The 23,043-nt window shown below is 36.1% G+C and overlaps 3 protein-coding genes across 7 annotated transcripts; 1 reads left to right on the plus strand and 2 right to left on the minus strand.

Annotated features, from left to right (window-relative positions):
* Positions 1 to 1,082: 1,082 nt before the first annotated feature.
* Positions 1,083 to 2,947, minus strand: LOC103949767 (NADH dehydrogenase [ubiquinone] iron-sulfur protein 7, mitochondrial). The gene is made up of 2 exons (XM_018648052.2): positions 2,432 to 2,947; positions 1,083 to 1,579 (listed from the first exon to the last, which is right to left on the minus strand). The coding sequence occupies exons 1-2, from the start codon at positions 2,836 to 2,838 to the stop codon at positions 1,345 to 1,347; spliced, it is 642 nt and encodes a 213-aa protein (XP_018503568.2). The 5' UTR covers positions 2,839 to 2,947; the 3' UTR covers positions 1,083 to 1,344.
* Positions 2,948 to 4,300: 1,353 nt separating this feature from the next.
* On the minus strand, positions 4,301 to 10,599 carry LOC103949646 (serine/threonine protein phosphatase 2A 55 kDa regulatory subunit B beta isoform-like). Of its 4 annotated transcripts, none has more exons than XM_048588217.1 (14): positions 10,173 to 10,599; positions 9,347 to 9,450; positions 9,112 to 9,210; positions 8,820 to 8,939; positions 8,304 to 8,492; positions 8,057 to 8,148; positions 7,566 to 7,684; positions 7,087 to 7,210; positions 6,804 to 6,927; positions 6,159 to 6,227; positions 5,956 to 6,047; positions 5,775 to 5,852; positions 5,567 to 5,634; positions 4,301 to 5,286 (listed from the first exon to the last, which is right to left on the minus strand). In XM_048588217.1, exons 1-14 carry the CDS (start codon positions 10,297 to 10,299, stop codon positions 5,150 to 5,152), a joined length of 1,542 nt encoding a protein of 513 aa, XP_048444174.1. In that variant the 5' UTR covers positions 10,300 to 10,599; the 3' UTR covers positions 4,301 to 5,149. The 4 variants fall into 4 exon arrangements, with proteins under 4 accessions (XP_048444174.1, XP_009359030.1, XP_009359033.1 ...); XM_009360755.3 differs by having other exon boundaries at positions 8,301 to 8,492; positions 10,173 to 10,596; XM_009360758.3 differs by having other exon boundaries at positions 10,179 to 10,595.
* An 8,319-nt stretch (positions 10,600 to 18,918) lies between these two features.
* LOC103949645 (protein NDL1) lies at positions 18,919 to 22,686 on the plus strand. Of its 2 annotated transcripts, XM_009360754.2 has the most exons (11): positions 18,919 to 19,099; positions 19,860 to 19,959; positions 20,423 to 20,520; positions 20,661 to 20,749; positions 20,951 to 21,011; positions 21,105 to 21,191; positions 21,278 to 21,355; positions 21,446 to 21,502; positions 21,618 to 21,673; positions 21,920 to 22,055; positions 22,158 to 22,686. In XM_009360754.2, exons 1-11 carry the CDS (start codon positions 19,040 to 19,042, stop codon positions 22,374 to 22,376), a joined length of 1,041 nt encoding a protein of 346 aa, XP_009359029.2. In that variant the 5' UTR covers positions 18,919 to 19,039; the 3' UTR covers positions 22,377 to 22,686. The 2 variants fall into 2 exon arrangements, with proteins under 2 accessions (XP_009359029.2, XP_048444558.1); XM_048588601.1 differs by lacking the exon at positions 19,860 to 19,959 and having other exon boundaries at positions 18,953 to 19,099.
* The last annotated feature ends 357 nt before the right edge of the window (positions 22,687 to 23,043 follow it).

Below are 23,043 nucleotides of genomic sequence, written 5' to 3' on the forward strand. Positions count from 1 at the left end.
AATAAAAATGTTATTAACGTTAAAAGTGAATCGTACCAGTGTTCGTTAAGATTCTTTTTTTTTTTCGCAAACACCTTTGCTTGCGTACGGGAATAAAGGTCTGTTAATTTTACCAAACGCGTCTTAAGTAAAAATGTAAAAGTGAAAAGAATTTGTGAGGCTTTATACCCTTTCTTTTGGTCAATTAATTTTATTTTTCTCAACGCGGTAATTGTAAGTAAAACGTAAAAATAGTTACCAAAGAATATATACATAAGAGTACATAATTATAGACGGTTAAATACGATTATGTTTGTTTTTATGCAGTGAGAACACCATATAAGATTTACGTTTTAATTGGGGAGAACACAGAATAAAATAATCTAAGCAATAAGCACGATCATTCGGAGAAGCAAAAATTAATGCTGAGTTTTGTAATGCAATATTCCGAGGATTTTGTCATCTTTTTTATTTTTAAAATTTTACTATTATTAAAGGGAGGGGAAAGTTAAAAACTATTACATTAATTAAGAGGAGAGAGTTTCGAATTTGGGGTGCATTAGTAGAAACTCAACACCCTACCTACTAAGATATTGCATACCGGAGGATTGATAACCAATAATGTCCTGTTTGTTGAATGGGATTGGACTTGATCAGGAGGTTAGGATTGAATTGGACATGATAATACTAAGATATGTTTCACCCTTCTTAATAAACAAGCCAAAATGATCGTGTGATTGGGGCTACCAAACACCGAGGTTCTGAGTCCAAATCTCATGCGTCGAAAGGTCCCAGATTTGAGTCCCAAGCTTCCAGAGGTCCCCAATCCCCGTCCCCGGCATTTGGGTTTCGGGAGATGGGGTTCATGTCCTGCACATTGAAGTCCTCGGGCACCTAGGTGACCCGGTTGGATCGTCAACACATGACCTCCGAGTAGAGTCCTAGAACCCTTGGACCAGTCTCAGACAACAAGATTTCCAACAATAATATGACTACTTGAAACTGAAATCACAAACTCAAGGGTTTACGAAAAGCACGGCTACATTGCTTAATCTCGGGTTAAACAAAAAGTATAAGCAGCTTCCAACAATCAATCAAACAAGTAGATAAACATGGGAGATTAGTTCAAGCACCCAGATTGAAACAGAAAAAAGTTTTACAGAATCTGTGGCTACTATTATAGCTCCAAAACGACGGAAATATGCAGAAAGCACAATACAGAACACCCTGGGATCTAAAATTGATAACAAGTTAATGCAAAACCTCTCCCTTTACATGGTGCTTAGCCGGGGCAAACCTCACCAGATAGACTTATTATTGGATAAATATAGCGAAAGCAGCTCCCCAAACACAAGATGAAAGCCCTCACTTGGTCCACCAAAGGAGGAAATCCTTGCGCCGGTTGATTTTCTTCTGCAGCTGGAGAAGGCCGTAAAGTAGGGCTTCGGCGGTGGGAGGGCAGCCTGGAACATAGATATCAACGGGGACAATCCTGTCGCAACCCCTAACAACAGAATAGGAGTAATGGTAGTAACCACCTCCATTTGCACAGCTTCCCATGGAGATGACCCATCTCGGCTCAGGCATTTGGTCATAAACCCTGCAATAAAATTTCAGCATAAAGATCAAAACAACACAGTAGTTTTTTCTTCGATACAAGTGATATTGTGGAGGGCAAATCCCATGCATTGAAACACACACAATCCTCTTAAATATTTGAGCTACAACCCCCTTGGAACTAGTTTTAGTTATTCAAGAGCTAATACATTTTTTATATTCAAGCGATAATCTAGTCTAATCTAAACTAGAGGGGGGTCGAACTTGATGGGAGCGGGAGCCTACTGCTCTAACGAACTTGGTTAATCACCATAACCAGCACTTGATTGGCAAAATGCATCTCCTAAGTCCTAATAAAGAACTGGAGCTAATACATTTTTTATATTCAAGCGATAATCTAGTCTAATCTAAACTAGAAGGTGGTCGAACTTGATGGGAGCGGGAGCATACTGCTCTAACAAACTTGGTTAATCACCATAACCAGCACTTGATCGGCAAAATGCATCTCCTAAGTCCTAATAACGAACCGGAGCTAATACATTATTTATATTCAAGCGATAATCTAGTCTAATCTAAACTAGAAGGTGGTCGAACTTGATGGGAGCGGGAGCATACTGCTCTAATGAACTTGGCTAATCACCATAACCAGCACTGTCATTGGTAAAATGCATCTCCTAATAACGAACTGGAGGAGAAGGGTGTACATGTTATTCCCATTTAATCGGAGATTTCCTTAAAATTGAGCTTAATCAAAGCCCCCAATTGTTCCAATTTGAGATTACATTAGGTAAATACAAATCTAATAATCACCAAAACATTTTCTAAGCTCAAAAATCCAGAAATCCTAAAACTGCGATTCAGAAAATTGAGAGGAAAGGACGGGGTTGTTGCTTACTTGCGGAGAGCAGGTGCCATCTTGTTGGTGAGAGTGCCGGCGACGATCATGCAATCGGACTGGCGAGGACTGGGCCGGAAAATGATGCCGAATCGGTCCAAATCGTAGCGGGCGGCTCCGGTGTGCATCATCTCGACGGCGCAGCAGGCGAGGCCGAAGGTCATTGGCCAGATGGAGCCGCGACGGGCCCAGTTCATGAGATCGTCGACCTTCGAGATCACGAACTCGGCGGCCTTAGAGAGGCCAGGAGGGGGCGGGGAGGCGGAAGGGGGAGGAGGGCGGGCATAGGTGGCGGGAGTGGAGCCGGAGGGGGCGGAGGACGAGAGGGAGGGGACGGTGGTGTGGAGAGAGAGGGCCCGCTGGGCCGAGAGCTGGAGAGGGATGCGGGCTCGGGTCAGCAAAGCCATGACCGTGGAGCTTCAGAGGAGCTGTGAGAGAGAGAGAGAGAGAGAGAGAGAGGGAGGAGAGTTTTGAGGAAAGCCGAAATATTTAGCCTGAAGCTGTTTTCTCCGTGTCAGTTTTGCATCCGGGCGTAAACGAGAATTTCTAATTTTCTCAGGATTAGTGTATTTTTTAGGTTGCTAATTGGGATTTACGTTTACCCATTTTTGGACTTCTATATTTTGGATTTTCCTAAATTACGGTAGTGCGATTATGAGATTTTGAGAACCTTTTTTAATATCGAAAATGTGCTATCGCACGTCTATTTTTATTTATAACACATCATTTTATATTTATATGATTTAATATTTTTTTAATTTACTTGATTCGACGATTAAAAATTAAAAAAACATGTGAGAAGTAAAAAATAACGAGTAAATAGAACCACCATTTAGCATTACCTCAAACATATTACTTATTCCAGTTTGAACTCTTGAACTTTTAATTTGGGTACAAATTTTGTCCGTTGAATTTGTAATTTAGTTCTAATATTTTAGAACGTGCTAATTCGCTCCTACTATCAGTTATGAAATTATTCCGTTAAATTTAGAATCATTTTCATCAATTCGATCAAACGAGAACTAATAAAAATGTAATAAATTTGAAAAAAAAAAAAAAAAAAAAAACTAATTGGCAAATTTTGCACATTTTAAGAGTCGAAGGGAAAAATCAAAAGAAGTCACTAGATTGAGAGGGCATTGCTAATTTTATGGTTTTAATGTGATGTTCGTATTTGAAACCGACCAAACTAGAAACTGTTCCAAAATCAGACACGACTTGAGTTGTTACTCAACTGTTTATAAACTTTTAAGCTGCCAATGTGGCAAAATTGAGACCACGAAACAAAAGTCCACCGCCATGCCTAAGTCCTAACGTCCATCTCATAATAAAAGCTTCACCAATATGACGCGGGAGAATCACTTTCATGCATTCGATGCACGACACAAATTTCTCACAGATCGTGCTACTCACGTAATACAATAAGTAGAATCTGTTACACGAAACGAATCTCTCACAGATCGTGCTACTCACGTAATACAACAAATGTGATCAGTTGCACGAAACGAATTCTCACAGTGAGTTACTCACGTGATACAACAAAAATTAGCATACCACAGAGGAAAGACTTCACCACAGTAATTTTGTGAAAATTATGCACGGTAGATAAAAAATGAATGGGAAATCGGGCTTACAAGCATTTTACAAATACACTAACCAAAACTAGCCCTCCTCGCATAATGCAATCTCTACTTGTCCTCTATGACGAAAATACCTCAAGATTGAGTCAATAATCTGCCAATATTGCGTCGGTAATGAGGGTATTTTCGTCAAAGAGGGCATTTCGAGACGACTATTTTTGGTTGGTGGGTTTGTAAAAGGGCTACTAACCCCAATTTTACAAATCAATTTACAAGGGTTTGGAAAACATAAACAAAAAGAGGATAGTTCACCATATACTTGATAAAATAGTGGTTTAAGAACAAGGGAAAAGTTTGTTACAGTTCCTAGCCCCCAAGGGCTATACTAATGTCAGCACAAACTAAACGAAGGAAGCACCTAATTCACCAAAACTAGTCCATATGCTTCGATATTATGACCGAACCTCGTACAATATAGAGATGATCAGTTTGCCTACACCAAAAACATTTACCTAAAACAATAAACACCCGATAACCAGACGAATTAAGACCGACAAATCTTTGATTCCCAGTGAAACTGTCGAAGGAATGTCTAACATGGAGCCTTCACTGTCCAAAGGAACCGATACTTGCTAAACAAAGAAAATCAGCAGACTCTGAAAGAGGGGGAAAGAATGGTTAGAATAAAAACAGTGATAAAAGTTTCACAAACCCTTTTTAACTTTACTTCAAATAATACAAGGTTGAAGGCCCCGGTATCAATGAGCGTTGATGGCACCACTCTACAGCTTCTCCCCGCTTCAGGATATAGGACCCAATTGGTTTCTACTGTGGCAGCAAAGGTATTCTTTCGGTAGGCAGATGAGCTAATATCACATCTCTTCAACTAACAAGACACAATTAGGACTACAGCATTCTCCTTACGAGTTACCATAATCAGCAAGGTATCGTCTGTATGGGAGGGGCAGATACTACTTTCTTCTTGAAAATGTTGGCATCAGCAAAAATGCTTCCTGATTTTGTAGTTAGGTAGGGCGCAGCTTAACTTCACTAGCCGGAGAAGAAGGCAAAGCAGCCTTTTGTCAATAGATATCACAAGAGCTTTGCTGGCCAAGACATACAACTTTCCGTACTATTTTTACGCATAATACATGTAAAGGCTGTTTGAAGCAGCACAGGCGATTGAATTCTCAGAAGGGTGCCATGCAAGATGTAGCAACTTTGTTGTGAAGTCAAAAGAATTTCCGTTTGCGTCAGCTCCAGAGTTATCTGCACCTTTTATGTTACAATGGAAGAAAATGTGCAGAGACAGTGGTTAGGAGATAGGCTACCATCAAGTACCAACCTCGTTAAATCTAATTAATTAGGATAAAGAGAAGAGAACTACCGAACCTAAATGATTCAAATCTGAATTTGATTCTCTCTTTTACCAAAAATAGTTAAGTTCATTCGAGACTTTGAGTGGAAATCAATTATGTTAAATTTTATTTAGACCACTCAAAATTTTCAGACAATGGACTATGTATAAAAAGTTTACATGCGAGCAAGAACATACCTCGCCTGAGAACACGAGGAAGGTTGCCCAAAGATCTAGAAGGCCTTGCTGGCGTTTGAACTTGTCTCCTGGAAGTTCATGAGAAAAATTATAAGCACATTTGACCAAGAGAACAAAAGAAAATAAACAAGAGTTTTTCTTGGACTAAATGATACTATGCCCTAACAATAGCATGCCTGACAAGCATAAATAGAATTTTAAAAACTACCTCATGGGGTTTTTGCTGGCCTCCAATGTTGTTGCTTCTGTGCTCCCTTCAGAACAACCAAACACTCGAAACAGATTGCTGGAATCACAGAAATGTGTTTCTTCATATGTTGAGCCCCATACTACTTAGGTCACGGTGTAAGTATAAAAGCAACAAAGGATGTGTATGGTGTAAGTCTAACCTGTAAGAACCTGTTGCCACTCGGTGTCCATCTCCACTTAGACAGCACTCAAACTTATCGAAGATAGAATCATTTTCGTATAAATCACAGAGCTGAGAAAGGTAAAGAACTTATTAAGTTGCATTGTATGGTATTACTTAAATAGTCTCGTCTTCTTTTAAGATCACATGCGATCAAACAAACTTTTCGAAGCAATACATTACCTTTGGTCTTAGATGTTCATGAACCTGGAAAGTGGCAACTGGGCCAGAATCCATGTTGATGTCCCATAACTGAGAAACCCCAAAAAGAAAAGGTGAGAACCAAAACTATAACAGACAGGGTCAAGAATCAGAGAAATCTGAAGACAAGAAGTAGTTGCAATGCCCAAACTCACCACAAGCACAAAATTGAATATCATAATATCAAGTATTAACTCTAAACATCACAGTAACAACATTAGCATATTTTAGCTGAGGAAGCAACAGAAGCAGGGAGATATTGGGGGTTGCACCCATAGAGGGGACTGCCCACGTCACCAGTCCACTGAAAGGAAGGCAGGGAAAGAGGGAGGGCAGAAACGGTGAGATATTGAGAGGTGGCACCCACAGAGGGCATCGCCCATGTCACCAATCCACTGAAAGGATGCGAAGGAGGGACGGCAGTAAAAGTGAGATGTTGAGGGGTAGCACCCATAGAGGGCATCGCCCATGTCACCAATCCACCGGAAGGGACTAGGGAGGGAGGGAGGGAAAATAAGGTTTTTAAGTGTTTGTTACTTGCAACTTTGTTTCTAGGACTAATGATACTGAAGTTTCAAAATATTGAAAGTATGAACCATCTTATTATAAGAGTATGAAGATATGAACCTTAAGAGTCATGTAATCCCGACTTAGTATATGTCTTCCGTTCTTAGCAAACTTAATATCTGAAATTGATGCTATTATTTCAGTGAAAAAAGATCTTGAGCCGGGCGCTTCTTGTTCTTCAAACCTGCATCATTACAAATCATAATTACAATTCAAAGCAAACCAAGAAATTAAAGACAGCAAAAAATGTCAAAAGATTTCTCATACATTTATTTTATTATAATACGAAATCATCATTGATGAGTGCAAGAATGGAAGGAAGGAAGAATGAAAGATGACTCACAATTTGCTATGAGTGTCACATAAAGCTGACTGCCGCAGATCTATAAGACGAATTGAGCCTTTTGAGCTACTGTATGCCAAAGTGTTACAATGAGTAGGGTGAAATTCCGCGGATGTTATCACCTCTGCAAATAGATTTCAAGTACGTAAAGATAAATAATTAGTAATTACACATGTGGAGCTGTTTGACAAACAAAGCATATAAATAAGGCATAATTCAAGTTTACTACATGGCCAGAGCATTTCAGCCATCCAAACCTAATGAAAGGGAGATCAAAGTAAATAGAAACAGATGAAATCTCAGAAAGACATAATAGCATGCCACTTAATGAAACATTGTCCAGAATATGACGGAAGACCAGGAGCCTTGTAACAGGCCCAAATAATTGGGTCAAGGTTATGTCTACTGCCATTTCTCTTCAAATGATAGTTAAAAGCTAGGAAAGTAAGCAATTGTCATCATAGTGTTGTGGGTTCTACCAGTCAGATCCTCCATGTTTGCCGGCTTCACGTCAACAATATTAAAACTTTGATTGCTAATCTCTAGGTTCCAAAGATTAATTCGAAGGTCATCAGCTGATATAAAAGTTTCACCATCGCTGCGAAACCAAAAGATAGCTACGTTATTAGTGACCAGAAGATGGAGACCATGTTAGATTATATCCATGCAATAATACCAAAGAATATATTGCATAATACATATAAGCAAGACTCGACAATGAAGATAAATCTTTTTCATCTAGTGACATAAATTGTTCTTTAGTGTCACCGTGTACTACAGAAACTGGTTTTTTTCTTTTTTGGGGGTGGGGGAAGTCCGACAACTACACAATTTTGCTCCTCCATGATAAGGTAATCAAATAATAAAATTTTCAGATACAAGCACAAGCATCAAGGCAAACACTGAACATACACAACATGATTAAAAATAGATGAAAAGGTGAAGGCATATTCCATTGAAAAAGATGTACCTGTTATTTGAAATCGAATTAATATGATAGTCATGAGCATGGGCATAGACTCTTCGACATCTAGCCACAAGGCTCGTCTCTTGACTGGTCACCTGGATGCCACAAAAGGTTAAGTGTTAGAGCTAAATAATAGGATGTCATTCACCAAGAAAGTTAAGCACAGTTGACCCTGGAAAATTTTCTAAATACCGTACAGGCAAAACCATATGCTGTCAGAAAATAAACAAATCAGATAGTGTACAACTACCACTGGCAAGTGCAGAGCTGGAAATGAAGTGTCATTGCTTGGAGAACTGACGGGTCTGTCTTTACATGCTCCATTTGCAAGATACGGTTTTGAGCTTGCTGACATAGAACTAGCAACTGCACCATTTTCCATAGATTTAGAAGCATCCACATTCATCTCACATACTTTCTTTATCTTCTTCTCCTGGACCTGCTCAGCATTAGAGCAGGATTAGAACGTTTCGTTCCACAATGAAAAAAATTAAAATAATTATATCTTAAGTCATTGTACCGCCTATTGGAAGCCATAACAATTCATCAATTACACTCTGCATGTGCGTATGTGCGTGTTAATCCCAAGAATAATGTATAAAATGAAATGGCTGAAGTAATTGCCATCTTTGTTCTGAACAATATATAAATGGAAAAGGCAATGCAACTAATGTTGCTAAAAATTACTCTGGAAGATGTGATATCGAGAGAAATCATCTTCTATATAATAATCTAACCACATACGAGTTCAAAAGGTTGGTGCTACCTTCCAGTATTTGATGGTTTTGTCATTAGTGGAGAGGAGAAACAGTGCACCATTAGCTGTTTGACACCATCGGATCTTGTTGATTTTTTCCTCAATTTCCAAGCTCTTAAGATAATCAAACTGAGTTCAGGAAAAACCAAGTAAGATTTCAGATCTCTAGAAACATACGGATTTTAGGATCTTCTATATCATATAGGTTGAATGCAAGTTAGTCAAATCCAGATTCCAGCAAAGAGGAAATCTTCATAAGCCTATTTATACATGTCCTCGTTAAGCACAAAGAAAGCCATACCTCGGGTTCATGACTCTGGAATTCGGTTTTATAGCGGAACTCAGGATGCCTACTGATTGAATAATCCATTCTCTCCAGATCTCTCCGGTGTCCACCATGCTAATTATTTAATTTATACCATAAAAGTACAACTAAATCACACCAGTGTAACAAACAAAATATAACGGCATATTAAGTACAAGGAAAATGCACTCCCATGCCCCAAACCCCTCAAAACAAAAATGCATTAACTTACATCCTTTATATCAGTTCTTTCAAATAAAACCACCCGGCCTCCACGATCTCCAGTGGCAAGGTGTTCCCCGGTTCTATCAAATTCAATAGCGGATATTATATCAACTGCAAAAACAACCAGCAAGTAAGCAAACCTAAGTGATTCTGCACCAAAGCACTTCAATGCCCTCAAACAATCTATAAAGTATCTTTTTCAGAAATTCAAAAGCAGGTATTCAAGTATAGCTATTGATCGAAAGTAACACATTCTTCACACTTGATTAATAAGTTCACTTATTTCTCAAATCTAGGGCCCTTAAGTTTAAAAATATAGCTCTACATGCCTCACATCCAGAAAATGAATCCCTATACTAATCAACATAATAGCTCGTTTGGAAGTGCTTTTAGAATGACTGAAAGCACTTTTGATGGAAATGTTTTTGGAACCCAAACACATTTTCTTTAAAAGTGCTTTCAATCATTTTAAAAGCACTTCCAACGAGCGCAAAATGTGGTGATTTAAATTAAAAGAAAAATAAAAACTGACAACTACACAAATAGACAACCTCCAAATGTATAGCTTCATCAATTAATAGCCACAAAACCACCAGCCAATAACTTAAGTATTCAGCTCAAGTGCTTCGGTCATCAAAAGATCAAACTTTTTCGATTAAATTTCATTGGCGTCTCACGATTCTCATCATTCAATACACAATTTCTGCAACTAATCATCCGCTAAATGTATTTTACATTAAATTAATAGTATTAAACGTAATGAGAACGAAAGCAATAGTGAATCCCTAACGATACGAAACGAAACGAAACGAAAATCAGGGGAAGAGTATTACTGTTACCTTCCTGAACTTCTTCGCCGGCGGTCCTTTCCCCGAAGACCTGCGAAAACTTCCACTCGAGCGGCGATACGGCCGCCCCCGACGTTGCCGGAGCCGCGAGGCCCTCTCCGCCGCCGTTCATTTGTTTATTCCAAAAAAATCGACTAGGAAACGAGCAGAGAAAGAGAGAAGAGAAATCAATGCAGAGTAAATCGATCTGAGGGATTGGATTTGCGTGAATCTCACGGATTCGGACCAATCTTCATCAAAAAATCAATGCAGCCTCTTCCTTCTTCTTCATCCATTCCCAGCCTTACGCGTACGGTCCTCGCAGCGATTGAATTTCCACTCTCTCCCTCTGATTCTCTCTCTCTCTCTCTGATCGCTTTTTTTTTTTCTTTTTTTTTTTTTTGTTGCTGAAATAGAGAGGAAGAAAACGACGCAGCAGGACGTAGCTTTTTAGTTGATTTTCGTGGATGTCCAAATAATTCAGCGTCCTCACTATTGATATTTTATTTATTTATTTTTAACGTAGCACTTTTTATTGTTGAAATTTTATAATTGAAATGGTTCGAATTTCTTAATTATTGTTTACAAATCTTATTTGTTTCAAATTACTTGAATTAGTTAGTATTTAGTTCTTATAAATTGTTTTTTTTTTCTTAAAAGGGGTACAACTTGTAGCAAGTCACGATTATTCATTTTCGGTTATTCATCTTTTTCGGGAGTCGAAAAGGTTCATAGAGACATTTCAGCATCTTCCTGACCACAAGTCTGGCTTCCAGACCAACAGTGGGTTTCAAACCCGAGACCTCCAATTTTTAGTTTTAAGGAAGTCTCGCAATTCGTCATTTACCACTAGATCATCAGCTCATGGTTGTTCTTATTAGTTATTTAGTCATGCATATACGTCAAAACAATTGTGAGTTTACTGTGGAAATTATTGTAAATTTAATTGAGTTGTTTTGTTGACACTCGATTAAATTATCATTAATTTAGTTGATTTTCTTTTCCTTGTGTAGTGATGGTAGTCACATAGTTATTAATAGGCCGTTTGACAATTGTTTTTGGGATGTGCTATCCACACACTTATTTTTACTTCTCACGTACCTCTTGTTAATTTCTAACCCTTGATCTTCTTCAATTCATCCGATCCGAAGACCAAAAAATAAAAAAGTATGTGAGAAGTAAAAAGGGATGTGTGAATATCACACCCCTTTTTTTTTCTTTTTTAAAAATTAAAAATTAGAAACTAGAAACGAAAGTCAATAAGCGGCCCAAAAAAAAAAAAAACAATTTCAACAGTAAGAATATATAAACGAATGTTTTAATAGTTTTGTCTTGTTTATTTTTTGTAAAGATAATATATGAATAATGTTCTAAACTATAAAACGGTTCAAAACATTACAATACATTACAAAACAGGCTTCACAATTCGTTATTTAATTTAATTATTTTCATCTTTATTGTGTTTATGTTTTGGAGGAATATTTGTTTGGGAAATTATGGAACTTTATTAAAGCAAGAGACAATGCCAATTTATAGTAATGAAATCAAAAGCGGTAGTGGTATATTTAGATGTGATGACTAATGAAAGAGACATGAATAATATTATAATTTCTTTTTCTTAACTTTATGGATATGGTCGAGTGAAATTCGGCGTAGCTTACAACGGAGCTGTCTTTCTTTGATCCAACGTTGTTTGTCGGACTGTAGCAAGAAAAAAGGTAAAATCAACGGTGGATGTTTTACTACTGTGAGCAATACACGAATTTATTTTGCTTTTGTTTTTTTTGTAATTAAAATTTAATATATCGAATTATTCTGAAGGGACAGTTTTATCTGTGTAAGATTGATGCGAGTATTTGACACTCAAAAAAGTTGATGTGCGTGTTTTTGTACACTAATGGAGAAAATGTGACCGTAATTGTGTTATTCTCTTATAAATTCAATTTCGATTTTATGTGACGTTATGGGTTTAAAAATGTCGTCCGTGATGAATTTTTTTATCTGTAAAGAGAATTCAATAAAACTAACTAAATTCATTGAATAATTGTACTTAACTATTTGTGTCACATCCCAACCCGGACGCGCACCACATCTCAAGCTCAACTCCACCGTAGCACGATATTATCTGTTTTGGGCCCTGACCACACCCTCACGGTTTTGTTTCTGAGAACTCACACGAAAACTTCCTAGTGGGTCACCCATCTTGGGATTGCTCTCGCACGAACTCGTTTAACTTCAAAGTTCTGATGAAACCCAAAGCCAGTGCGCTCCCAAAATGCCTCGTGCTAGGTAGAGATGAGAATATACATATAAGGCTTACAAGATTCACTCCCCTCGACGATGTGGGATCTCACATTCCACCACCCTTAAGGGCCTGACATTCTTGTCGACACACATCCGGGCAAGAATTGGCTCTGATACCAAATTGTCACATTCTGACCCAGGCCCCCACCACATCTCAGGCTCGACTCCTTGCAAGCCTTAGAGTCGAGCTCGGGATGTGGTGGAAGCCCAGATCAGGACGTGACAATTTGACCAAAAGTTAAATAATTTTATTTTCATTTTGTTGGCGTAAAGGTTTGTCTTATTTACTTGAATCATATTTTGTAAACCACATAATATGCCAGTTGATGGTTGGTATTTTTGTTTATTACCTGAGTGAAAGTTAGGTTTCTAAACTATTTTTTGGATAAAATAAGTCTCTAAATTCATTCAAAATTGCTAATTTTTGTTTATCACATGACTTAAATTGATGAAAATTTTGAATTGAATAACTTCAAATCTAATACTAGGGATGTAATTGACATATTTTAATTAGTTAAGGACTGATTTTTTTTGAAAAAAAAGTTAGATTGTACCTAACTTTTGCTTGGTTAATAATTCAGAAACTAAATCTACACATTACTCTGATAAATAACAAATGAGATGCATTGATAGTTAAGGCCCAAACTAACTCCAGAAGCAAAACTATTGACCCATTTAATATGGGCGTGACCCATGGACTCAGTGGAGGACAGAAAGCGCCCAGCAGTATCTCTTGTGTTTGTGTCGTTGTTTAAATAGATTGGGTGATTTGGGTCATCGTGCCCACAAGATATTGGGTCGGGCCTGTTTCAACTGTAGCTCCTGACAAAAATACACATCAGATCTGAATAAAGTCGTCTTTATTACATATTTTCATCGTATATCGTAATGTCAGAAAACATCGTAAATTTTTTTATTTAAAATTGCATATAAATAGTATCTAATAAAAATTAATCAAACAATATACAATGAACAAATATAATTGAAGAATTTCCGGAATTCTTACAAAAGAGGATAGTCGTCTCTATGACCGACAGAAGCCATGGAGCTTTAAATGGGGCCCATTTGGCCAGGTGTGAATACTTAAAACTTTTTCACGTGCCATATATGTGTGTTAGTTCCAAGTTTCGACGGAAACGAGGTTCACGTGTCTGCCAATTGCCATGCAGTGCCGTCCAACCTTTTTTTTCCCCTTAAAAACCGACATAATTAATCGCGAACTGCGTTTATCTTTTTTTTTTTTTTTTTTAAGTTAGAAGGGGTTGGTTGGAAGGAAGATGGATTGTCTAGTCTTCCATTTTCATATTCTTCTAATGTTTTTTCGTTTATGCAGTCATGGTTAAGTCATATCAATATTTTACATTCTTATTACTTTTTGTTTTATTATTTATATAAAAAATTAATATAAAATGTGAACGTGGCTTAACCGTTACCACACATCACATGAAGGCATGAGAAGAGTATAGAAATGGGAAAGCATACAATCCACCTGTGGTTGGTAATTGCATCCTACGTGTGATCTTGATCAAACATAATTAAGGCTACATAATTAAGGCTACATAATTATATCCACAAAGGAGAATTAGGTGCGTCGAATATTTTTTTGCAAAAAAAATAAAAAAAAATGTGTCGACTATTTTTTCACATAAAAAATAAATAAATAATGCGTCGACTAATGTGAGAATTGTTTTAATTATACATTTGTCCCGAAGTTTTTAAAGATAAGACATAAAATATATTTTGTATACAATGATATATTTATTTTAAAAGATAAAAAAAAATTAAAATTCATATAATCAGACATAAAACTTGTCACTTATAAATAAAATATAATACATCTAAAATATAATAATATGAGACATAAAATAACCTATTACCAACTTAAAAGTGTAAGTGTGGCTTCGGCTCAAGCTGTATGAGCCAGAAACTCATCCCACGTACGATTCGGAGGCCAAGCCCTACCCCAACGGTAATGGTGCAGCTTAGGTCAATTGGGCTTCTCCTCACAAAAGCTCTACTAAGCTGGGCACATAAAGATTGTTTGTCTACTCTATACTTCACGATCAAGAATATTTCGACCCATCCAATTTTACCTCTCATGCATCCTTCAATTATCGATCGTCCAGATCGAATGAATTGAAAAATATGAACAGACAAAGGTTAACAAAAGTGTGTGAAAGGTAAATAAAGTGTGTGTGAATAGCACTGCTCAAGCGTAATAGTTCCAATTCTCCATAACTCATGGATGCAAATAGAGTAACACTTATTATATAATGAATATTTAAAAATTAATAATTAGCGTGAGTTTTAAAATTTGTTTTAGTTTTAGTTCTTGCATTGTATTATCAATGTGTTGTAACAATTTTTTTAGAAGACTATCTTAAGAAGACCCCTTTTATAAATTTCACATGACTCCTAAAATCTTCTTTAGAGACAACGCTGTTCAACGTTGTTATCATCGATATTATTCCAACTTAACCACCTATTACTAGGTGTCTCACCAAAAATCTCAGTAATACTAAAAGTGGAATATCTCGATATTAGTTTTATACTTTTTTTTCGTATACCGGATGTGGCTTTTCTCAAACAAGCAATCAACAACATGCCAAATATTATAGGATAAAAATGATAGGAATTATATAATTTGATTAATTTCTCATTGTTGGTGGTTAATGTTGATGGGATATTGGAACTTATGTGTACTTATATATGTAGGTTTTTATAGTCAAAGATTCTAATTTATGACCTTAATTACAAGAGTGTATCTTAAGTATAAGTAATTCCAAAACAAATTCTATTTGGCATATGATTGGGTTATGAATTAATTAATTTTAAAGCAAATTCAAGACAAACACATATATATAGAGATATAGATATGGATTATGAAGTTGGTAAGTGTCATATGGACGCCCGATGAAGGGTTTTATATATTGACAAGATCCTCTCATGTTGTTTTCAGTTTAATTAGCTATTGAGATTGAGTAGGTAGAATTTAACTGGTGAATAAAAAATGGAGCACATTTTAATATACAATAAAAAAATTTAGAGTTCCGTTTGCCTCTAGTGGAAGAAAGATTTTTTTTTAAAGACTAGTTAGTGGCTTCGTTACGACAATTCACTATTTTAAGGGTACATTTCAATTTTTTCATGGCCGGCATCCTGTGATTTATCAGTGCCTGAATTTGAACCCAACACGTGCCATATGGAATACGAGTTTGAAATTCGTTCACAATCATTGAACTTCCTGTGGTGATTAGAAGAAAAGCTTATTTGAAACTAGTTAGCCGCCATTGAAACATCTCAATCTAATGATATATTGTTGCGTGTAATTTTATCTCTACATTTCATTCATTTTTTTTTTTTTAACAAATGATATTATATACACTAAGGGATAGGGAATTGGGCTAAACCTCACAATAAGCTAGCATAGAATATAGTTCAAATTCGTTTTTAGCAAGAATCGAACCTAAGATCTCTCATCACTCGCTTATAAATGAAAAGGAACATCACTAGACTGTCTACTAAATAACTGCATTATTAAATTGAAATTAGATTGAAAATGAACTCGTTTTACGTAAATTAGTGTCACAATTTCATTAAAACTATTGAATTGAATAGTATAGTCAGCTTTATATGCAAATAATTATGATTATATTCCCATTTATTGTACTTCTAAATCATTTTTTAAATTTGTTAAATAAGATAATGTGTCCAAGCTGATCGTGACTTATCATGACAATTAAAGAAAAATATCTGATGAAGCACAAATGTAAACGCCTATTTCAACTCGGTGACTCGTGGGCATAAACAACTCGTATCTGAATGTAATTGGCCTTGAATTTTTCTTTAAGCAAGCGTGCTCAATGATGCAATAATCTTCAATTAAAAATTTTAAACTTTAATTAAAGTTTGAAATCTTCTTACGCCCCACCAAAAATAAATATCATCTGGTAATTAGAGGAATTGATTGTTAATAATTAACAGTTAGTGTGGGGAAATAATTTGAGAGATAATAACGAAAATTTTTAATAAGAATTTCGTAGTGTATTACAGTGTGAAGCATAACCACTTTATACAATGGTATGGATACCCTGAAAATTTACACAAATACTCCTAATTTAATAAGGAGAAATCAATTGAGGAATCAATAACCTATTGAATCGAAGAATTAATGGCCTAAACATTATATCAATTAGTGGACGGATGTAAATGCCTACGACCAGTTTAAAATGTCCATGAAATTATGATATCTCTATAGAAATATCTGATAAATCAATGATCGATATAAAAACAGGGGTGAAATGCAAACTTCACCTTATATCAGCGAGGTATAGAAAAATCAACGAGGATGATATTTATCGAATCACTATAGAAATTTTGCCGGAACTCATTGCAAATTGCAAATTTCAAACTTTTGAATTTGTTTTTGTGATTTTTTTACATTTCGACTATTTGAGTAAGTTGATATACTCACATTGTAAAATTTCATATTTTTCATCGAAGTCAACTGATATCGATGTTGATATATCCATCAACATTTCAAAAAATTTCCATATCAATATTTTCATTTTATCTATATTTTAAACATGGCCTACTACAACAGTAACAATTTGTTTGAGAAAAAGAAAATTGTGACGTGGCTATGTTTGCCTGGCAATTCCCGTTGAAGGATCGTTGTCTGTTCTGAAAAACGTTTCGGTAAAAGGACCGAAAATTGCGTGAAAACTTAATGTTTGCATTGCTGTCTGGTGTGTGCTAACGACATATACCAATAACTTGATGAAGAAAAATTAAATAAAAAAAAATTATAATATATAATTGCATGGTTGCACTTACAAGTTATTTCTGGCCACATGATGTCTCAACGGCTAATCCTTTGATTGTGATTATGAAAGCTTACCATGCTTTGCAAAAAAAATTAAATAATAATAAATAAAAATTAAATAACAATAGGCTTGCAAATCTTTCTACATCATTGAATATGAGCAATACAATCCATGTGTGTATTCGAATTTTGGCAACATGCATAAGTATTTAAATTGAAAGGACTATAACCACAACAAGTGGCTCGGTGAAAAAGTGTTCAATATTATGTAAGATGTGAATTTACTTGATCGTAGTTGTATAGTACAATTCTCAACTAACTTTCAATGGACCTGAAAATGATGAATAACCGTGGTTCATCACTAGTTGTGTTTTGTTTTTATAAAGAAAAAGGACCACAACTTGGTCCTATTTCTGTGCTAGTACGATTATGTTTTGACTAATATGCCTTAATATGGCCGAATGCGATAAGTGATCAAAAATATCTACTTGCATGTTATTTTTGTTATAATGGGCAAATTTCTTGCCTCATTTGGTGTTTATAATTGATTTGGATAAACTAAAAGGGCTTGAAAACGAAAAAATAAACGGTAAAGTAAATAATGCTATAATTGATCTTTTAGTGTAAAAATTTGATTCTTCGTTAAAGTAAATAGTACCGAGAGTTTTTCGTTAAAGTTTCCTAAATTTAATGCATATTAAATGAAAACATGAATGTTCATTATGCAGTGCGTCCAAATGAACCTAAAAGCTAAAGTAAGAATGCAGAACACGTATTTCTCATGATCCCCACAAAATAGTAAGATTAATTCCTAGATTCAATTTGTGACATAATAGATCTCTAATCTGAAACGCTTCGTCACTCAAAGTTAATCTTTTCCAAATTTCACTGTTGAGAGTCTAAGGATCATTCCGCTAACTGAGCTCACGTAAAATAAGAATTTTAATTTCTCTTCGCACAAATAAAGATTCAAATTTTCTAATTTTTAGTCTTCGAACAATAAGATCATGAGAGTATTCAAATTCGCCACTTATTATCTGCCTATTGCAATTAATAGGATTAATTACTAGGGCGTAGTAATTGATCCACCCAAAATCCACATATATTTTTGAAAATAATATCCTTGTTATTTTGATACGGACACGTAAATAACACCAAATGCTTGATGTACCCCCAGTTGCCAACATCATGGCTAATTTACAATCTAGCCCTTGCTTCAAAAAGCAACTAACATTTTTTTACTAATTTTGTCTCAAAAAAAAGAAAAAGAAAAAAAACAACTCCAAATCCGAAAAAGAAAAACAACTTCAAATACATAACTAATTCACCGGTAAAAAAAATCCAAAAATAAATATAATCTGTTTGCAAAAAAAAAAAAAAAATGTTAGGGTTTGGATCTTTTAAAGAAAATAAATAAATAAATAAGGAAAGCAAGGGCAATTTAGTAAAATTGCAAAAACTGTCGGCCTCTCGGTCTTAACTCTGGTTAAATCAAACCCCCGTTCATACGTACGAACAGCCAGTGGGACATCTCTGGGGATTTAGCGTCGGTGACTCGGTTCGCGACTCGTTCGAGTTCACAGTGAGTCAACATTTAATGGAGACAGACAGAGACAGCAGCAGAGCGAGAGAGGAGAAAGATTTGTATTTTCATATTTATATATAAACCATGAAAACCAAACCCAATGCCTCAGCCCTTTGAGGACTTTAGAGAGAGAGAGAGAGAAGAGAGGAGAGAGGGAAAATGGGGGATTCAAGTGATTCAGTGTCGGTGGATATGGAGGGGGTTTCTCTTGGCGGAAAGGTAAACAAAACAACCCACATTCCTGAATTTTGTATTGTATTTTGCTTTTATCAAACACTTTGTTCTGTTTGGTTGCCGAGAAAATTTTGAAATTTGATTCTGCTATTTCCGAAATGCCCAACTATTTGATTACGAAAAATGCGTGTTGTTGAGAGAAATTGACAATTATTTACTTGTTCATCTGGAATGATTACTGCAACATTACTTTTTCTTAATTGCAGGCTAATTAATTCTGATTGTCTATTTATTTTTGGGTTTTTGTTAAAATTTTGTTTCTGTTGAAAAGCAAATGCATTTTTTCTCAATTGGAAGCTGAGTGTATAAGTCAATTATCTAGAAAATAGTTAATAGTTTAATTTTTCTGCGGGAAATATATTCTATTTGGTTGGCTAGTAACTGGAATGCTGATATTCTTGGAGTCAAAGATTAAAAGATTCAAACTTTCTTTATTTTGATGATTGGTAATGTGCCCATATGAGCAAAAGTGGCCAATTTTCTACGTTGTTGTTAAGGGTGCTAACTGCACATGAACACTCTACTTTTCTTCTTGATGGTAATATACTTTGGTATGGTTGGTATTCTCATGATCTCATCTCCTTGGAGTAAATTACTTTTTAACGTGCGCCGTTTAACTCCCGAATGCTGATTCGCAGTCATAAGAATGTCACTATTCTGTTTTTAGAACTTCATATTTGTTTTGCTCAATTTACTTTCCTGAAATGTTGTCTAAATTGTATCTGGTTATGGAATATCTCTGCAGGAGTATCTTGTAAGAACCTGTCTTGGTTATGTGTCCGTCACTGTGTTGGGAGATTCGGACAAGCCAGCTCTTGTCACGTATCCTGATTTAGCCTTAAATTGTAAGAAAAACATAGCTTAGCTACCGGTAATTGTTGTTTTGATTGGTTTTACTTTTGGTTTGTCTTTGTCTTGCATACGTGGACGTGTGCTACTCACGAAATTGAACTTTGTTGCCCGGTAGTTTAGTTCATTGATCTTACCCATTATTTTTAATTCCAATTGTTTTAGTAGAATCAAATTGTTCATAACCTTGAAATATCATGTGTGGTAAGAAAATATGTTTGATCAATTTCTATCTCTGAAATTTATTTGTTATGAATGCAGTTTCCTAACCAGGCTTTGCTTTTTTATTTTTGCCTAAATTGGAGAAATTCTGTCTAAATTTTTTACCACTTAGTACAAGTATTTAAAATCTTGAGCATCATGGATTATCTCAACCAAACATTTCAACGTCATCGTTCCTTTTCGTGGCATTACTTTGAAGGTCCAACTTAACATTTGTCTTATTATCTGATTTACCAGATATGTCCTGCTTTCAAGGATTATTCCTTTGTCCAGAAGCTTGTTCCTTGCTGCTCCACAACTTTTGCATATATCATATCAGTCCTCCTGGGCATGAGGTTTGTAATTCAATAACTTGACTACATATATGGCTTCCACTTGATTTTCCTGACTTTATTACTGGTCAGATTTTCTCTTGTATTGAGTGCTATTATTCACATCGTATCTGATCTCGTGCTTTCTTCAAGAACTTTTTCAGTTGGGAGCTTCTGCAATCAGCCTTGATGATCCTTTGTATTCTGTTGATGATTTAGTAGATCAGATTGCTGAGGTTCTCGACTTTTTCGGGTAAATGAAATTTTCATTTCATGCTCTATTTTATGTGAATCAGGAGCTTGATTTCAAGTGATCTGAATTAGTTGGCTGTTCGTTAGAATGCTTCTGGTTTAGTCTCTCATTCCCATTTACTAAACACACAAATAAATCATGATCCTTCGATGGATTGAAAAATGAAGGGAGTTACCCTGACCTCTCTTTCTCTCTCCGTAGACTCGGTGCAGTGATGTGTATGGGGGTTACAGCTGGAGCTTTCATTCTCACCCAATTTGCTGTAAGATAGTGCTGATTAGTGCTTATATGTGTTCCTTATTTTTCAATAAGTCCTTAATAGATCATCTGATTTTTCTATAACACTTGGCAACAGATGAAATATAGACCACGTGTCATGGGTTTGATACTTGTTTCTCCTATATGCGAAGCAGCCACTTGGACAGAATGGTTGTATAATAAGGTTTTCTTTCTCTCCTTTCAGGACCTTTAACTACATTGGGTTTAAGAAAAATCTGGTTCTCACATGACTTTTCATGTCATTTTCAGGTGATGTCGAATTTACTTTACTTTTATGGCATGTGCGGGGTGGTTAAGGAGATATTGCTTAACCGGTACTTCAGCAAGGTCTGCCACTGTTCTAGTTGAACTCACATATATTTGTGTCCCGGCATCTATTTCTGGTTTGATTGTTTAAGTTTTAAATCCTGGCTTCAGGAAGTTCGTGGTGGTGTTCAAGTACCAGAGTCGGATATAGTTCAGGCATGCAGAAGAGTTAGTGTTCTAGCCTTTATTACCTTCTCTTATTATGTTATGTTTATCTGTTTAAAACCAACAATGATGGTGGTTAAGTGCTGATCACATGTCGAATGTGTGTATGCTCTTACAGTCGCTCGACGAAAGGCATAGTTCGAATGTTTGGCGGTTTCTTGAAGCAATGAATGGGTAAATTCCTTTCCGGAGATTTTTCTTTATATTTTTATTTTATGATCAATCCCATTAGGCAAATCACCCTCTTGGGGAGGGGTTGTCCACAGCAGACAAATTTTCAATGTGATATTTGCAATCAGTGTGGCATTCTGTAGTGTGAACCTCACAAAATGCATTCAGGATGCTTAATTATAAGCACTTCATATTCGGAGTTTGATGCATTAGGTGGCATGGGAGTAATTCTGTTTTTTTGTCTCACAGGAGGCCTGACATTTCTGAAAGATTGAGAAAGCTACAATGCCGTACGCTAATATTTGTTGGGGACAGCTCTCCGTTTCACTCAGAAGCTCTGTACATGACCTCAAAACTAGATAGAAGATATAGTGCCTTGGTTGAGGTATGCAACCTGGATCTAATTTGTACGTTCATATCAAGTTTTAGTTGTATCTTTCCATGAATTTAAAGTCAGCTCATTGTTGGACGTGTGGGTGACCTGCAGGTTCAGGCATGCGGGTCGATGGTGACAGAGGAGCAGCCACATGCGATGTTGATACCGCTAGAGTACTTCCTTATGGGATATGGTTTATACAGGCCTTCTCAGTCTAGTGTCAGCCCAAGAAGCCCCTTGAGTCCTTCCTGCATTGCGCCTGAGCTTCTTTCACCAGAAAGCATGGGCTTGAAGTTGAAACCGATAAAAACTCGGATTCCTCATTCCTGAAAGAAGTTGAAAAAGGGTTTGCGAAACGCGTTTCTTTTCTGTAAGCTATCTGAGTTTTTTCATTTAGATTTTTGGGGGTTGAAAAATGGTAAGGGGATTATTAGCGGTTCTGTAGATATAGAGAAAGAAAGAGAAAGATACTGGGGATAAAATCACAAGGGAAGCAGATATGATTCTTTCATTTGTAAACACAAATGTTAGTTGAGGAAGGGGGAGGTCTAGTTGTCTGTATATCGTTGAAATAAACATTTAGTGACAAACAAAAACGTAAATCTCAATAATGTTATAAAATGGATGATGAACTTGAATCTTTCCTCGTGTTCTCGATATCTTTTTTCTGTTGATTGATCGATTTTCTTCTTTTAGTTCAGTTTTTGTTCTTCACGTAGTTATGATAAGTTGTTCAATCGGGTGCCGGGTGCCGGTTGCACCTAAAACTTGCTGATCTTTAGTTGTTGATTCATCAATTTTCTTCTTTTAGTTTTATTTTTTGTTCTTCTCGTAGTTATGATATGTTGATTAAAGCGGGAGCCTGTCGCACTCACAACTTGCTGATCTTTAGTTGTACTGCAAAACCGATAAGTTACGTGAAGACCGGTTTCTTTTAGGTTTCATTGATGTGGCACACTATTCAACTTTTGGTGGTGGATAATGTGTCAGCCCAAGT

This window comes from the organism of the source record quoted next, unplaced genomic scaffold (assembly GCF_019419815.1).
Source record: "Pyrus x bretschneideri cultivar Hongxiangsu unplaced genomic scaffold, Pyrus_bretschneideri_v1 Contig28, whole genome shotgun sequence".
Taxonomy (NCBI): Eukaryota; Viridiplantae; Streptophyta; class Magnoliopsida; order Rosales; family Rosaceae; genus Pyrus; species Pyrus x bretschneideri.

What these genes read in the sequence shown, in the direction of transcription:
- LOC103949767 (XM_018648052.2), bottom strand. Translation starts at nt 2,838, where the DNA reads ATGGCTTTGCTGACCCGAGCCCGCATCCCTCTCCAGCTCTCGGCCCAG. An exon ending in ATGGCACCTGCTCTCCGCAA is followed by an intron (nt 1,580 to 2,431) that starts GTAAGCAACAAC and finishes ATTTTATTGCAG; the next exon opens with GGTTTATGACCAAATGCCTG.
- LOC103949646 (XM_009360755.3), bottom strand. Translation starts at nt 10,299, where the DNA reads ATGAACGGCGGCGGAGAGGGCCTCGCGGCTCCGGCAACGTCGGGGGCG. An exon ending in GCCAGCAAAAACCCCATGAG is followed by an intron (nt 5,635 to 5,774) that starts GTAGTTTTTAAA and finishes ATGAACTTCCAG; the next exon opens with GAGACAAGTTCAAACGCCAG. An exon ending in TCCTCGTGTTCTCAGGCGAG is followed by an intron (nt 5,287 to 5,566) that starts GTATGTTCTTGC and finishes GTAACATAAAAG; the next exon opens with GTGCAGATAACTCTGGAGCT.
- LOC103949645 (XM_009360754.2), top strand. Translation starts at nt 19,040, where the DNA reads ATGGGGGATTCAAGTGATTCAGTGTCGGTGGATATGGAGGGGGTTTCT. An exon ending in TCCTGATTTAGCCTTAAATT is followed by an intron (nt 19,960 to 20,422) that starts GTAAGAAAAACA and finishes CTGATTTACCAG; the next exon opens with ATATGTCCTGCTTTCAAGGA. An exon ending in TCATTCTCACCCAATTTGCT is followed by an intron (nt 21,012 to 21,104) that starts GTAAGATAGTGC and finishes ACTTGGCAACAG; the next exon opens with ATGAAATATAGACCACGTGT.